The 16,314-nt window shown below is 45.8% G+C and overlaps 1 protein-coding gene across 2 annotated transcripts in view; it reads right to left on the bottom strand.

Moving 5' to 3' along the window:
* CDKL2 (cyclin-dependent kinase-like 2 (CDC2-related kinase)) overlaps positions 1–11,218 on the bottom strand; it is a 12,642-nt gene extending 1,424 nt beyond the window's left edge. For both annotated transcript variants that reach the window (XM_009888186.1, XM_009888187.1), the window contains exons 1-9: positions 11,034–11,218; positions 6,502–6,696; positions 5,444–5,622; positions 4,423–4,535; positions 3,966–4,105; positions 2,835–2,923; positions 2,176–2,302; positions 1,012–1,286; positions 453–543 (exon numbers count right to left, since the gene is read on the bottom strand). In XM_009888186.1, coding sequence (XP_009886488.1) covers positions 453–543; positions 1,012–1,286; positions 2,176–2,302; positions 2,835–2,923; positions 3,966–4,105; positions 4,423–4,535; positions 5,444–5,622; positions 6,502–6,696; positions 11,034–11,201 — 1,377 coding nt within the window. In that variant the 5' untranslated portion in view covers positions 11,202–11,218. The remainder of the gene's footprint in view (positions 1–452; positions 544–1,011; positions 1,287–2,175; positions 2,303–2,834; positions 2,924–3,965; positions 4,106–4,422; positions 4,536–5,443; positions 5,623–6,501; positions 6,697–11,033) is intronic.
* Between the last annotated feature and the right edge of the window lie 5,096 nt (positions 11,219–16,314).

Here is a 16,314-nt window from a genome sequence, read left to right as displayed (position 1 = left end):
AGAATATTGCCTAGGCAGTGAGCGCAGTGGAAAGCATTCCATTTCACTTGTTTTCATTATCAATTTTTAATGCGTTTATGACACAACTAAATAAGGCCCTGACCATGTTAAATCCAAATCCTCAATTCTGCTTCAGCAGCACAGTACACGTGGTCTACTTTTCCTGGCCGGGCAGGAGGCCGTGGATATATTCCAAGTCTTACAGATACGCTATGATGGACTGCTCCCCTCATTTTAAATTGTCCTCTGACACAAAATATGTTTCATATAAGATAACTGGTAGCAAAGGATAACAGACAACACGCCTGTAGGAGAAAAGGGGTAAAGAAAATAATATTTCTACTTGGGAATTATGGTGAAGGCTGCAAAACATGGGATTCTTGACAATACAACACCTGCTTGAGTTCAGAATTTATTTTTGCTTTGCCAAGGGGAAAAGACAGACGACTTACCGATGTCAAGCTTACGCTGTAATGGCCCGCTGGAGAATGCTTCCGTTGCTTTAGGAAGGGGTTCAAGTATTTTTTACTCTTCTCATCAACTCTGTAATCAAAAATGCCCCACACTTTTAACTGGGGTAACACGGTGGATGTCAAAACAACAAATGCAAGACTCCCAGAAACACTGCCATTAAATGCTTAGAAAGAGGGCTCACGGGGAGAATACCCTTTGTGAGCTCAGTTAATAGAGAAGTTGGGACTAAAGGACAAGCCATGAATCACAGAAAGGCCAGTGTCACAGCAGCTGGCAAACTCCTGCTGTCCAGTAGCGCTCCGCCAAATGCAGATAGACAGGGACCCCGTGCCTGTGTGGACACGCACAGCCGCTCCAGGTGAAGCCGGGCCTTCTTATCCACATACAACGCTTCACCCAAGCGCTGTTCCTAGCCGTGTCCTGTCCCGAACCCACATCCCGCGTTCCCACATCATCGCCCTGCCCCTCTCTCGGGATATTACAGCTCCTCGGCAACAGGGACGATGGATACAGGCTCTTCGAGTTCTGTTTCCTTACCTGTAATTAAGGTTTCCAGGCACAGGCCCTATCCCCACCGTAGTGGGAGAAAGGTTCTGGTTGATGGGAGGAATAACTATGCCTGCATTCTTGGCATAGTCCAAGCTGCTGCTGGAATCTTTTAGGCTGGTGTGAGGGCTTATTTTAAAGGGGTTGATCGCACTGTCGTAGAGGGAGCTCAGGTTGGAGGATCGGTTTGCTTTCTCTGCATCAGCTTTCGAGCGCTTCGCCTTTAATAGCTTTGTATCTCTGCTCTTCGGGTCAATGCTGAAATCCTGTTTGGGCAGATAAACATTGTCTTTCTCTTACAGCCACGTTTAAAAAGTAGCTTAGAGCAGCGCGTCTGGGGAAAAGAGTCAAAGCCTAAACCTGCAGGATTCCGCAAGGATCTGATAGAGATGGAATGGGTTTTAGTAGAAAACCTCTGTTTTCCATCAAGCGGGAGGAGACTCATCAGGCTTCCAGCCCCCTCTGTAAATAAGTCACCTTCGAATGGGATTGAAAATGATGGAGGAAGAACAGCCGCATCCTGTGTCACTTCCAAAGAAATTAAGTAAGAACTGAGCCAAATGTCACCTCAAAGTCACTCTGAAGCCTCTACTGCTTAGTATCTGATCAAAAGTAAAATATGTAATTTTGGAGAGAGGGCTTTAACACAGGTAAACAACAGCATACAAGCACGTTTTCGTGATTCAACATGAGTTACGCTTCCTAATCCATTCTTCCTTCAGCGCCGTATTTGCCAGTAACTGCATCACGATGTAGTTTACCTGCAAAGGACTGGCCAAATAGCCATTTGCAGACCGCCAAGCCGAGCACTAGAACAACCTTGCAGTGGCCAAACGGCTAGAATCAAAAGGCACAGAACTCCTACACATCAGCCTGCAGGTTGTATGGCACTGCGTGTCAGAGCTGTGGGCACACCGGCCTAACGTACTGCCTTGAATCGGGTCACAAGGTCTTCAGCGCTGTTTAAGACTCACCGTGGCCTCCAAATGTGAACTTCACTGGCACATCACACTTACCTAGTCTTTTTTTTTTTAAAAATGAAATGGACAATTATGCTTTTTTTTTTTTTTGCTATGAAATTAAACTGCTGCACATATAGTGATGTTAAAACATGAAAAAAAATAATACAGGTTTGGAAAACAAAGACGGACCAACCTGGATACCAAGCATTTTTCTTTCTTCTAAAAGATCATCTTTGTCCCTTTTGCTGATTTTTGATTTTTTTTGTAACTGATGGTCTCTGGCATCTTTCTGAATCTTTAATTTAAGCTCCTGAGCAAATCTACATTCCATATAAGGAAGAGAAAAGAAAAAAAAAAAAAAAAGAAAAAGGGTTTTCTGTTAATCTCAATATCATCATTAGTTGGTGTTCAGCCCGGGTTCCTATAGCCTTTTAAGTACTCAAACAAACCATGCCTTTTTAACTAAAGAGAAGCCAGCCAAATATGATGCATCCATTAAAATAAATAAAATCCTACAAGCGCACGCTTTTCACATTTCAGCAATAAAGACGTTTGTATCCCAGTCTGGTGTAGGTGCTGACAGCAAATACAGTGTGAGACTATACTACCCAATACGGTGTGACACTGGGTGCGCACGCTGATGAATTAAGTGTCACGACAAGTTAACGAGGCAAACACGCCGCCGCAATGCGTTCCCTTTCAACTGTTCTATTTCCAGGAAGGCTAAAACCAAACAAAACCCAAGACATTCAGTGGCTGCCAGCTCTGCAAACCCAGCATGCGATCTTCAAGCACAACTGCTTAACTTCCTTCTAATATTAGCCTGCTTTAAGCAAGGAACGAACTGTTTACCTTTCAGCAAATCCATCCTTGTTAAAGAAATCGCACTGCAAGAGTTCAGCACAGGATGGTCTTTTGTCTGGATCAATCTGCAAACATTTCTGTCAAATCAACGGAAACGTTAAAAGGCAAATACATTAGAAATGAAACAAAGGCTTTAGCATTTTCGAGTGAAGTCAAGAAAAAAAGCTGCAAAACTCCCCCTTGTAGGGCCTGTTATATTGAGATGGGCCCAAGGGACACCACTACCAAAAAAGTCTAATGTTTGCTGGCTGCTTCCATTCCAATCGCTAACGCTCAAAGACTCCTTGCACAGGGAATACCTGTCACACAGATAGATCACTCCGCTCTCAGTAAACCTCCCTTGGTTTCAGTTTGTTTGGCTAAGGCTTTAGAAACTGTTTTGATCATTGGGCATTTCAAATACAACCATGTGGTTTTCAGGTTGTTTTAGTTACCCAACATACTGCTGCTCCTGTGTGAATGCACAAAAACACTCCCTGGAAGGATTCTTCAAAATCTATTAAAAAGCTGTAGGCTTCCTAACTCCCACATCGTAAACACGTAGCTCCAAGGGCAAGGGACACGTTTGGATGCCATCCCATCCAAACCTACTTGCTTGCAGTGCCTCCATCAGCAGGTACAGGGAGGTTTGGCAGAAAACACCACATCCACACAGCTCTGCTCGAGAGGAAGCAGTAAGGGGCTGCGTATTATCTACAAAGCATCCACTTAGGTAGCAGGTGAGGGGCAAAGCTTGTTGGGAGACCTTTCAAAACCTCAAATGATGCAGTGAGGTGTATGGCGGATGCTTTCAACACACAAGCTCTTCTTCACTTTTCAAATCTCCTTGGAAAACTTAATGAGCGGGGCACTATATGCTACAAATCTTCCCTGGGGAATATGCAGTGATCATTTTGGCTCTGGGGATGACTGGCTGAGTCTCCCCTGTCACCCAGGATGGCAGCTGTCGTATCCCTGCAGTCCTCACCAAACTACCAACCCAAGCAGTTGCTCATTGCATGGGTAGTTGGGAGAATGCCAGTTTAAGAGCCCCAGCCCTTTCTGTAGGCTTTACTCAGCTCCCCAAGGTGAAGGACGAGTAAACAGAGAAATGTTCATAGTAAATGACCAGTTAATTACCTTGGCCAAATCTAACACCGCAGCAGAGAGCTTGGGATATCGTTTGTCCAGAGATTCGGCCTCCTTCACTTCAGGCAACCTCATGCCAGCAAATAGGGGATTTTTATAGAATAACTCTTGGTGTCTTGGAATTAAGTTACCTGGAATCACACAAACAAAGCAACCACATGGAAGAAATACAGAACAGTCCCATGAAACATTTGAGAGGCTGAAATTCTGGGTCAGAACTACCGTTAAGGGCTACGGTCTGGGTCGTTCTGTTTCCACCTGTGCGCTGTGCATTTATGCTGTTCTCACAAGCTCCTCCTTTGTAACAGGCGCTAGGAGTACACGCTCTCAGAAATAGTTCAGCACACACCGCAGCCTTTCTCTCCACAGCCTACTACTCGCCCTGTCAAAAAGTATTTGACCCCTCCATTACTAAGCAGGCACTAGGAGCCCAACAGGCTGTTCTTACCCAGGCACTTGGTGATATGGTAGAGCTGGTCAATATCTGAGTCTCCAGGGAAGAGGGGCTCTCCTGTAAGCATTTCTGTTATCAGAGCGCCGATAGCCCACACATCCACAGCCCTGGAAAAAAAAAAACAAACAAACAACAACCCACACCCCAGCTCAGCACGGCTTCATTCATCTCTCTGATCTAAAGGCTGAGCCAGGCCAGCGCACAGCACGTCTTCAGCAGGTTACAAGCACCGAGGGCAGCTTTGCCCCCCTAACCACCAAGGCAGCTGTTTTCCAGGCTTACAACTGCTCTGATGAATAGCAAGGATTCAGCTCTTGAAGCAGGCAAATGCTAGCAGAAGCCTGACAATGTACAATCAGGTTCCAAAACCCCATGCTTTAAAAATACTAATACAACATAACACATTAGTAGAATCTTGCGCTTTAGAGAACACAGAGGTAAGCAGCTCCTCTTTCTGCAGGTATCCGCTCTTCAGACACATTTACTGAAAATTAAGTGTAAGTAATACAGGGACATACATAAACCCGCCCAATTGTACTAACAGACCTGTGAATACCACGGTTTAAGTTCTGACCTGGTTTTGCAGTACTGGGGATGCCAGTAAGAAAAAACTCATTCCTCCTACCTCCTCCCTCCTGAAATGTGCATCTAGAATTGTCTGAAGAGACTTTTCTGTCCTCCCTACATGACTCCAACTGCACAGGAGGGAAGTCTAATCATAGCCTCCTCCAATACTAGCATTGGCAACTGAAAAGCTCCTACAGACCAGAGACCAGGGATGGTAAGGGCTCTCCTCTCCTTTTAAGCCAGGAAAGCCTAGCACTGGCAGTAGTTAGTTGCAGAGTGGGAGAGAGAAGAGGAAAGCTTAAACCTTTACAAATGAATAATCAGGGAATGCTGAACAGCATCGCTTTAACCTGTTTGCCAAGGAATAGTCCCCCGCCTCCCCAAAACACAGAGCACCCCCCTCCACATAAGCCCACAACCCTCCTGCCGCCTCGCATGCCAGTCTTACTTGCCATACTTGGTATCTCCCACCAGCAGCTCTGGAGCTCTGTACCATCGGGTTGCCACGTAGTCTGTGTAAGCTTCTCCCGAAGCTGCTAAAGTACGGGCAAATCCAAAATCACATAGTTTTACAACTCCCGACTGGGAAACTAGTATGTTCTCTGGCTTAATGTCCCGATGTATTATCTGCAGAGAGAAAAGAAAGTCAAGACAAATAAATTCCCCATGACCAGCTCACCAAAACTAGTAGCTTTCTCACATACAGGTAGATTACATTTTTGCAGGCATGGGAAACATACAGAGTCTGTAAAAGACAGACATGCACACAGTCAATGAACAAGTTCCAAGCCCAGCGCGCAGGTAAACACAGAACCTCTAATTTTTGCACACAGAAGCGTTTATTTTATGTCTCTCTCTGCTTATGTTCTGCAGGTGTATATACTATAGATATTTTAACAGGCAGAATTTATTATGCTTGAAAATCTGGCCTTGACCACAAGTATAAAAGCTGTAAGTACTGCAAGGGCCGTGGGCATGTCCTGCAGTTAAATGTGAAGAGTATTTTAAGAATTCACGAGAGATACAGTTTCCAAAACATAATAAATAAATAAATAAATGTGTGTATGTTTGTATATGTAGCCACACAACTAGGATTAAACTGGCAAACCTGTTAGAAATCAGTTGAGAACAAAAACCTAAAAATACAGAACAGAAAAAGCAAGCCTCCATGTTTACATAGGCACTATCAGAATCAAACTTTTTCAAAAGAAACTCCCCTTGCAAGATAAGCCAACCTACAAAAAGGGGCCACCAAGTACTGGATCCCCACGGACTTCTGGACCCTTCCTTTCAAATACTCTCACAAATCCATCAAAGACAGACTACCGGATTAGCTGACATCAAGCTCTGGCATTTTATGTGAAATTCAGTCCGTCCCTTCTGCCCCACCGCTTCCTTTTCAGCCAAGGCTTGATTTCTCTAAGTTTTGATATATATCAAAAATATAAGCTTCTGCACGTATTCATTCAAGGTTAACCGCGGAGCTGTCTTCTTGTGCATACTTACATTATGACTGTGACAAAACGCAATTCCTCTCATAATCTGAAATAAGTATTTCCGAACCCTGCTGTAGTCTAGTCCGTTTGGAAATGCCTCAAGGTCATCAAGCACCGTGTGATCCACAAATTCAAACACCAGATACCACCGTTTCTTCTTTTTGCACACTTCCAGCAGGTTCACGAGATTCTCATGCCTGAGTTGCTGTTATAAAACAGGGAATATTTTGTGAGAGCTTGACAGCATATAATGGGTAAACTGCGACCAAATACTTTTAACTGCAACCCAGCCGGTGCACTGCTCTGGAATGCTCTTCTTGTCATGGCACCCCCATTCATTTATTTTTAAAATCAGCTCACTGATATTTTAGAATAGGTTTTATTTTGCCAATTTTATATTTTTTTTTAACATTATTGGATGATTTCCACCACCTCATACATGTAGACATCAATTTTTGCAACCTAAAAATAAATAAAACACTGAATAAGGACATTCCTTCTTAATGGGGATGCTCAAAATACAGTGTTCTGTTGTTGGAATATCTCACACATTCTGCTTCTCACAATACGCTCCCCACCTAAGAGGTGACACTAACTCATGCCCTGATCTTGACAAGGTTTAGAGTAAGCTTATGTTCCACATGAGAGAAATCTTGACAAAGTCAAAAAGAATTCCAGAGGAGCGTGTGGTTGACACGTGAGAGACATCAGGCACCTAACAGCATCTCCCACAAAGACTTGCCATGGCAAGGGAAAATCCAGAGGTCCCCCAGCTAGCAGGAAAGACGAAGCAGGAGGGTTTGTACTGGAAAGTTCAGCACGCTGCCAAGTATGTCTCTGACCACTGCAAGAGAAACAGGGCATTTAGCCATGACTGGTGAGCTGTAGACTCCTTGCTAGTTCCCTGGATTTACTTACAAACGGCTCAAGCAACAATAAATGCAGCCTGTAACACTGAGCTGTACCCATGACTCAAACTCCTTTAGGAGATATTCTCATCAAGGTGACCAATTAACGCTGCACTGCCCTGGTCTGCTCCCTCAGGACAAGGCACAAGGAGCACCACTAGCTACTCATCCAGACACGATTAAAAGGATTGCTGAAGACAGCTCTCAATGTTTCGCTTCAAGAAAACCCTTTTCCTCTCCCAACAATCCAGAAACGATTCCTCTCTTTTCTCCCACATTTCCAGAAAGTTCTACTCTTCTCTGTCATTCCTTTCTCTAGGTTCTCTTTTTAAAAAGCTCTTCCACCCCCATTTAAAAGAAAACCAAAAGCAGCCACAATACGTCTCCGTTCCACCTAGCTGCCAGTTCATCACGAACCACTCCATGTCTGTATCTTAATTTTTTCTAGTAAGGCTGACAGAAGACTTTTCTTTTAAGCTCCTACCATACGCAAAGCATTTCTGTTGGCACTGCTAGCTTATACGCATTTACAATAACTGCCACGGGCCAGAATACAGGCATGGGTAAAAGGACAGATCAGCATTCTTACCTATAATAGCGTTAACAATTAAACAGCTTGTATTAAACTGTCTACTGAATTCAGACTGAAAATTGACAAGCCAGGGATTTGAAGAGATTTTTTTCCCTCCAATATTACGCAGAGGGGGAAGCTGAAGAGAGTTTAGAGAAAAAAAACCCTGCAACTTACACGAAGAGGAAACAAAAAAAAGCTGCTGTATTTTCTAGCTCTTTTGTCATCACAGTCTGACCAGCCAAGAATCAACTCCAATTCGTTACACATTTGTAACACTGGTTTATCACACACCACTTGAAGAAAAACAGACCATGCTACAATGCGCAGTTATTTATTAGCTTGGAGCCCAGCAGGGAAATACCATCAGAGGCTGCCTGAAGGCAGCACCATAGCCCAGGGATCGCGATCAAGAAAGATGCAAAAGGACTGAGAGCACAGGGACTTTTACGGAAAATGCTCTGCTGGTCCGGAGGGAGAGCCAGCCAACCTGCACCTGGGTCTGCCAAAGACCCAGATTTCTTAGAAGGTCTGAAAAGTGACGATTTTTGAAAAAGATGATCCATTTGAAAAAAGCTCTTTTCTCAAGAATAATTTCTTCCCAGCACAGGAGACAGCCGCGATTCAGTTTCTTCTCCTCCAGAAGAGGAGAAAAAGAAAAAAAAAAAAAAAAAAAAAAAAAAAAAAAGAATAGGTTCACAGGGAGCATTGAAGACAAAAAAACTAGAAAAAGATTAAATCTCTAGCTATTTATTTTCACTGTGAGAGGCCGCGCTTATGGAGCTATATATGGAAATGTTCCCCTTGCTAAGTTCCCATTTACCCAGGAAAACAAGTTAATTCCCAATGCACCTGGGAAGCGGTACGTGCTTTGACTCAGTAACTAAGCCGAGCCTGGCCAACAGACCAGGTACAATCCAGACTCACACAGATCTGCTTTCAAAGAGTTTGAGGGGACAACGCTTGGAGCTGCTGGCTGCGTCTCAAGCTCCAGCATCTACATTTCTATTAACTCTAAGGGTCTGTAGGTCTTGCACTAATGGCAGAGATGACTTTTTTTTCCTTCACTGCACAGACTTGTGAAGAGACACTTATGGTAGCCAAGAGGAGAGGAGGCAGGCTTGCATGTATTCCCACCTCCAGAACAGCCCGCGTCAGAGGAAAAGCCTAGATGCACTCCAACTGTAATAAGACTTTCCTCCATTTCTGCACCACGCAGATCACCCGTGTCCCAACACTTAAAAAGTACCACATGTGCCCACGCACAGCAACAAGCATTCTTCTGGGCATGCCACCTGTGGGACAAGAGAGGAAGGAAAATGCTGCAACTGCTGCTAGAGGGTACAGTGGCAAACAGAGGGGCTGAAGGTGGTCAAAAGAGCAAGCAGAGCAACAGATGTCTGTCCTGGCATGGAATGGCACTCTGCATCCTTGGCATCCTGGTCATGAAGGAAACGCGTCAGAAAAAACAGGTGGTGAAAGTTTAGGAACTTGCAAAAGCTTCTGTAGGTAGAACAAAGCCAAGAGAGGAAGCAGAAAGACCATATGACAGAACATTGAAGAGCACACACGCAAAACCCCTGTTTATCTAAAGCTCCGGAGTATTTTCCCAGACAGAGTATCTACAGCCCATGAAGAGAAGTACCTTTAATAAACCAACCCACACAATGAGGCTACACCGCATAATACTGCTGATAAGAAGCCAACAGGCTGAAGTACGACTGGACATTTAGGTGAGTATAAAGCATCCACAATTGACACCAGGCAAATCATGCACTCAAACAGCAAAGGACATTATGCCAGCTGGCTTCAGCCTAGGGGCTAGCCATTGATTGATAAGGTTCAGGCAATGTGATACCCGTCGTCCTCCTCCAGGCTCTCGCTGGCAGTACAACCCTGCCAGGAAAGTGCCATGAATAAAATAAAATAAAGTAAAACCTTCCTAGAAGCATTTTTCCATATCGGGTAACACCGACACCCAGTCCGGTCAAGCACACGGTAACACATCAAGGTCCGCACTCAGCTGCAGGTTTTAAAAGTTCAGCCTTTCTTTCGTTTTGAGCAAATTCACAGCAGCAAGGTACTCGAATTTGGTACACAACCCAGGGGGACAGAATTACCACCAGGAGGCAATCAAGAGCTCGTAACTCCCTTCCTCGTACCTTTCCCTGCTGAATAGAGGGCAGATAAACAAGAGTAGACTCTAAGCAAGTCAGGTTCAGCCAGGCAAAGCCAGCACAGCACCCAGCCAAAGGGAAATGCAGCTCTGTACGGCTACAACTCAACGGCTAAAAGAATCTACCACGGCTTGGCTGCTCCTGGAAATACAAACAGGGCCCAAGCAAGTCTCTTTTGGTTTGGAGTTTGTTAGTTACACTTTGTAAATCGTGGTTTGCAGCAACTGTGTTTCCCTTTCGAAACTGACCCAATGGTTTAAATTTACACCTATCCTACAACTTCACTGGATAAACACCACTCCTTAAAGGACCATCAAGCAGTCTCAAGAGGCAGCTTCCTCCCAAGAACCCATCGACTCCCTACAGGTAGATCTCACCCACACCCATCAGTTCTAAACACCCACCACCTTTACTGCAAGAAAAAAAAACAAACCACAGACACGAAGATTGCTATTCTGCTTGAAGGAGACATTTGCTTTCACGAAGGTATTTAAACACCTGGCTTAGGATTCCAAATAAGCCGAGAAGAGGCCCCTGGAGCACGGCAGAGGTTGGCCCCACACTGGGCTGCTCTTTCTCCGCAGGGAACACCGCTGCTGAGCTCCATCGCTCCCCTTGCCTGCAGCAGGGCAGGTTGCTGGAGTCGTAACTACAGGGGCTTCAGAATAAAAATGTCAGGCTCTGGATGAACTACCTCGGTGCAGCGGCTCGCGGCGGAGGTCGTACTGCGACAGAAAGGTCTCCCAGCTGAACGAGGAGCTACGAATTTAAACACGAAGCCATCAAAAAGTCATGGTTTGGGTCCGACTTCGCTGGAAACTACTGGCCAGCTGCCCTCAGAGCTCCCTAGGCCCCCCCCCCCCCCCGGGCCCGGCCCCTTCCTCACCTTCAGCAGCTTGATTTCCCTCACGGCGATCTTCCTCACCACCGCATCGTCCTCGCTTTCCAGGAACTTCTTGACGGCGACGATCTGCCCGCTCTCCTTGTTTCTGCACTTGGTCACCACCCCGTAGCTGCCTTCCCCAACCAGGCCCAGCACCTGGTACTTCTCCATGGCCGCAGCTGGAGGTCGGGGACGGGGGAGGGAAGTTCCGTTAGACCGCGGCCGGTTGAAAGAAGCGGAGCCTCAGGTCCCGCTGCTGAACGGCGGCGGGCCCGGGCCCAAAGCTCCGCCACCAGCGCAACCGGCCGCCGTAAAGCGCGGCCGCCGCAAGGCGCGGCCGCCGCGCGAGCCCCACCTGTCGCAACAGCCGCACCGCGCGATCGGCCGTGAGGTGAAGGCGGGCGGCCGAGAGGGAAGGCGGAGGGCTCTGCTCGGCTGAGGCGAACAGTGAGGTACGGGTGTCAGCTAGATGGGATTCCTCAGCTACGAATCAACATATAGTGTCAAAGCAGACCCGTGGGGTTTTTTTTAAAACACGACGTCCTGCAAATCTTTTACGGAGTTTTTAGAAAACTAGTGGACGACCAGGCAAAGCCCTGACTGCGTTAGCTGTATCTGTCCCCAGGTAAATGCAAAAAACCAAAAAGGTATTGAGAGCCTGGATGAGTAGGTCCACTGATTTAAGGAAGAAAAAAAAAAAAGCTGCCCTTGCATCTATTAGACAGGGTAATTTTGTTCATTAATTAAAAGGTTTAGGACCGGATTCCTATCAGAAGAAGGGGAAAACATTTTGTATTCAGTAGCAACGGCACAAAAGGGAAGGATTGCACCATAGGATACTTTGGGAAGCCCTTTGGTTGTACTTCTCAATCACCTGCTGGTCCACAAGAATTACAACGGTCTCCTGTTCCTCAAGGCCCGCTGCTCCTAAAATTTCCTCCTCTGCTTTGGCCTTGAAGACCTCTGCATCCCCGTCCCCTCGGTCCAGGATTGCTCCTCAGTGTTGGGCCAAGGTATTGGGAAGACAAGAATAGCCAGGCAACAAATTTGTGAGTTGGATGGCACGAGAGATGCCTGACTCCTAACGAAGCCAGCCTCGGAGAGCACCCGAGACAAGCTGGAAATCTACTTGGGTGTAACGAGTAAAAAGGCCTTATAAAGCGTTCTCCTCTGAGGTTCTTTTCTTAAAGCACATAAGACACATAAAGAACAAATGACTAAGCAATCTTGCACTGGCATGAAAATGTGCGGTGGGCAGAGTGCCAAGATAAAAAACCAGTATGAATTCATTTAATGAATATTCGGTGCCTGAGCAGCTGTGTGCCGTTGCAAGAGAGCTTATGTTGCTAAGAATGTGGCAATGATAAAGGTGGAATCATTTGCTTTAAAATGGACGTCTGTATCAGTGTCCTTGCTGTGTATTTTATTTTGAAAAAGCGGCTGTTTCTGCACATATTACGTGCAACTTAACACCAGGCATGAAGGTAACGTTACCTTCAATGAGGAATTCTATTCCTTCCAGCAAAGCTCACACATGCGTGTGTGTTTACTGATCAAAACTTAATTCAACACACTCTTGCTCTTTCCCCTGCACACCAGCGAAGGAGATATCAACTGATGCGGCAACCCGTGATGTCTTTTGCTCACATTGAGTTGTCTTGCTCTGGAGACAAGTGGCATGGCAGGATGCGCGCAGGAGAAAGCAATCAGAAACTGAAACTACAGAAACAAAGACATTCTGTGTGGATATTCCCTAAACAAAGGTGCTGTGTTAGTTGGGGGCGGGCAGGGGGAGAGAGGAAAGCAACAGGGAGGAAGGAGCAAGAGACCAGCTGCATCTGTTCAAAGGACCGCAAAGCTGTGTAAAATGTGCTAGGAAAATGTCGCAGCCCGGCCATCACGCAAGGGCTGAGCCACTTTCCCTTTTTAACTTTTACCAATCAATTCCTAAACATTTATCTCCTCAGTTTGGTGGCCGATATTGTGCGCTGTAGGGTACTGTAGAAGAAAAGCTCTCCAATTGCTCCGAAGAAATTTATGAACACCCGTCAGGTTTGACTACTGCAACATTTCTCTCTGGGAAAGGAGCAGTATATACCTTGCCAAAATGCCAATTCCCTGGAAAACAGCATCATGAGGCATCATATATTCCAATAATACTTTCTGAAACCTTTATCGTATTTCTTTTGAGTCATGTTGATATGCGTCACCTTCTGTAATTTGTTCCTGGTTGTTTTTATTTCTCCTTCATCCTCATTCTCGCTTCCTATATGAAGTCACTGTAATGCACCTTTCAAGGCTGACCTCACATTTCCAGGAAAGAAAAAACTGGAGTTCAGTTGGCATTAATTTGTTATAGTCCTCCCACTTTCCACTGCTCACCATTATTGTAGCAAGTGCCTTCTCTGGGTCGAGGCATCTGTTCAGCACTGCTAATAGGTAGCTAACTCGGCAACCAATTAACTCTTCCGCTGCTGACGTACCACTTTTGGCTTTGTTAAATGAAAGGCATAAACCACAACCACACATGCACAGCAGACTTCAAAGACTCACTTTGTCAGTGCAGATGGTTCTTCAATTTTATTTTTAATCATAGGAAACAATATGGGGAACCAGCCTTCCTCGCTTATGGTCAGTGCCCGATGTCACTGGGATCCCTATTAATCAGAGATTGCAGCCGCCTCACTGCTGTGTAATGCTGGTTTTTACCATCAGCAACTAACTTAGAGAGGACAACAGTTTCTTCTGGCTATAGGTTGCTTTGGGATTTGTTTTTTGAGTAATCATTTTTTTTTAATATATTTATATATAATGGCACTGTTAGCTTATGATGATTTGTGTTGGTGTGGTGCTGTGATTTAAAGCCAGAGAGATTGAAGGTGGTGAAGAACGAGTGATATATCTTGCTAAATGTCCTGGTTTGAGGTAAAACAGAACCAACGCGGGTGCCAGGGACCCAGCCAGTTCAGCTGATAGCGCACAGGACTCTTATTCCCAGGGTTATGGGTCTGAGCCCCATACTCTTATCAGTTGAGCTAGGAAGTTTTGGCAGCAGCGTGGGGGGCTTTGTAGACCACTGCCAGGAAGAAGAAGTTTTGGTGGTGGTGTGGGGGGCTTCGTAGACCACCACCAGGAAGAGGAAGTTTTGGTGGTGGCATGGAGGGCTTTGTAGACCACTGCCAGGAAGAGGAATTTTTGGTGGTGGCATGGGGGGCTTCCTAGACCACCACCAGGAAGAGAAAGTTTTGGTCCTGCCGCCAACCGGCACATTCAGCGCCTGCTGCAGCACCAAGAGGCCGGCTGGTTACAGCACCTGTGCTGGCCATATAGTACCTGTGCTCCAGATATGTTTGACAGCTTGTTGGTATCTGAATAGCATTGACTGAGTTCAGTCTTCACAATTTGAGAGAAACTCTTTTTTCTCTTATAATGTGATGCCTATAACAAACAGGGGCCTTGAACTGGATTCCTCTCCTCAAAAGTATAATTACTGGCGATGCTTTTCCATATTGGCCTTTGGAACCCTGGAATGTTTTTTTTTCTTTTAAATGCAGGCTACCGTGAGCTCTTCTGATCTTCCATGACCACAGAAGAGGACATCCCCCAGGTTAATGAGAAAGGGGCAGAAGAGTTTTAAAGACAATAGCTAGAAGACCTTTCTTTTTCTGAGAATTAAATTGGTAGTCTTATAGTGAACACAGCCCTGTATGTAAACCAAGGAATAACTGGATAGTTTAATTTTCTAAGTACCTATACTATGAGTTAGACATTTTCAGTATTCTGAGTGCAACCGATAACAATTTTTGTCAATACGGATTCCGGATAGTTTGAAAGTGGGGCAATGGCATTTCTTTTATATATTGTTTAGCTATTTATACCAAATAACACGTGGCTGTGCTGTGTGCCTTCCACATTGTGCTTGTCTTGCTGTAGCTCTCAGAAATGCTCATCTAAAGAACGTCAATGCATGTCAGTTCTGATTTTGTTTTTCGATTTTGTTTGCCAGAAATTTTCAGACATCGTGGTATCTGCCAGAATCATCTATCATCGTTCTCGTAGTTAAACCTCAGTAAGACAAATAACAATAGCCCCCGTTGTTTAGATATTGGGTTTTAGATGGGTCACACAAACAACTAGTTATTTAATATTTTTCATAACGAAGAATCCAATGACTGAGAAGTCAGGGATGAAGAAGTCTGGGGCTCCAAGTGATGTTTTAGGGCTGAAATTACAACGGTGGGTTTTGTTTTTTTAATTCAGGAATTTTTGCTCACATACAGCGTACAAGCTGTAGTGAACATATACCAAGATACAGGATTTCACAATATACCCTATTTCTTTTCATCGCAGAAAATGGAAGGGAATACTGCCTCCAGCTCTGGGGCCCCAACAGATGAAGGACATGGACTTGTTGGAGCAGGTCCAGAGGAGACCACAAAGATGCTGGGAGGGCTGGAGCCCCTCTGCTGGGAGGACAGGCTGGGAGAGATGGGGGGGTTCAGCCTGGAGAAGAGAAGGCTCCGGGGAGACCTTAGAGCCCCTTCCAGTGCCTAACGGGGCTACAGGAGAGCTGGGGAGGGACTCTTGATCAGGGAGGGGAGCAACAGGACAAGGGGGAATGGTTTTACACCGAAAAGGGGGAGATTTAGATGAGATATGAGGAAGAAATTATTGACTGTGAGGGCGGTGAGCCCCTGGGGCAGGTTGCCCCGAGAAGCTGCGGCTGCCCCATCCCTGGAGGTGTTCAAGGCCAGGTTGGACGGGGCTTGGAGCAACCTGGGCTGGTGGGAGGTGTCCCTGCCCAGGGCAGGGGGTTGGAATGGGATGGTCTTTAAGGTTCCTTCCAACTCTAACCATTCTACGATTCTTTGAATAAAATAAATTGAAAATAAAAATCACACCTGTGGCACGCAGCGGTGACGATACAGCTGATCATGAGGTATTACTGCCTTCTCGCTGAGGCAGTTTTGTGGTAAACCGCCTTATTTTCTATCTTTTTTTTTTATCACCTGTTTCTCCAGGTGACGGGACCTCCACAGCCGCTGGGCTTCCACACAGCACCTCGTTCCCACCCGCAGAAGACAACTCCCTCCTATGTTTCTTCCCTCCAGACGACACCTGGAAAGCAGATCAATACCTATGGCGACGGTCCCTCAGGAGAAGAACCTTCAAAATCCACAGGTTTGACGGGATACGGTCTTTTTCTTTAAGCGGGATTAGGCGGTTTTCGGCAAGCCCCCCCTCGCCTTCCCGCCTCCGGCCGCCGCCATCTCCTCACCGCCCC

This window comes from Charadrius vociferus, unplaced genomic scaffold (genome assembly GCF_000708025.1).
Source record: "Charadrius vociferus isolate BGI_N301 unplaced genomic scaffold, ASM70802v2 scaffold767, whole genome shotgun sequence".
In the NCBI taxonomy this organism is placed as follows: domain Eukaryota; kingdom Metazoa; phylum Chordata; class Aves; order Charadriiformes; family Charadriidae; genus Charadrius; species Charadrius vociferus.
The sequence above is the reverse complement of the archived record's forward strand: the minus strand, read 5'-3'. Positions and strand labels throughout refer to the sequence as shown.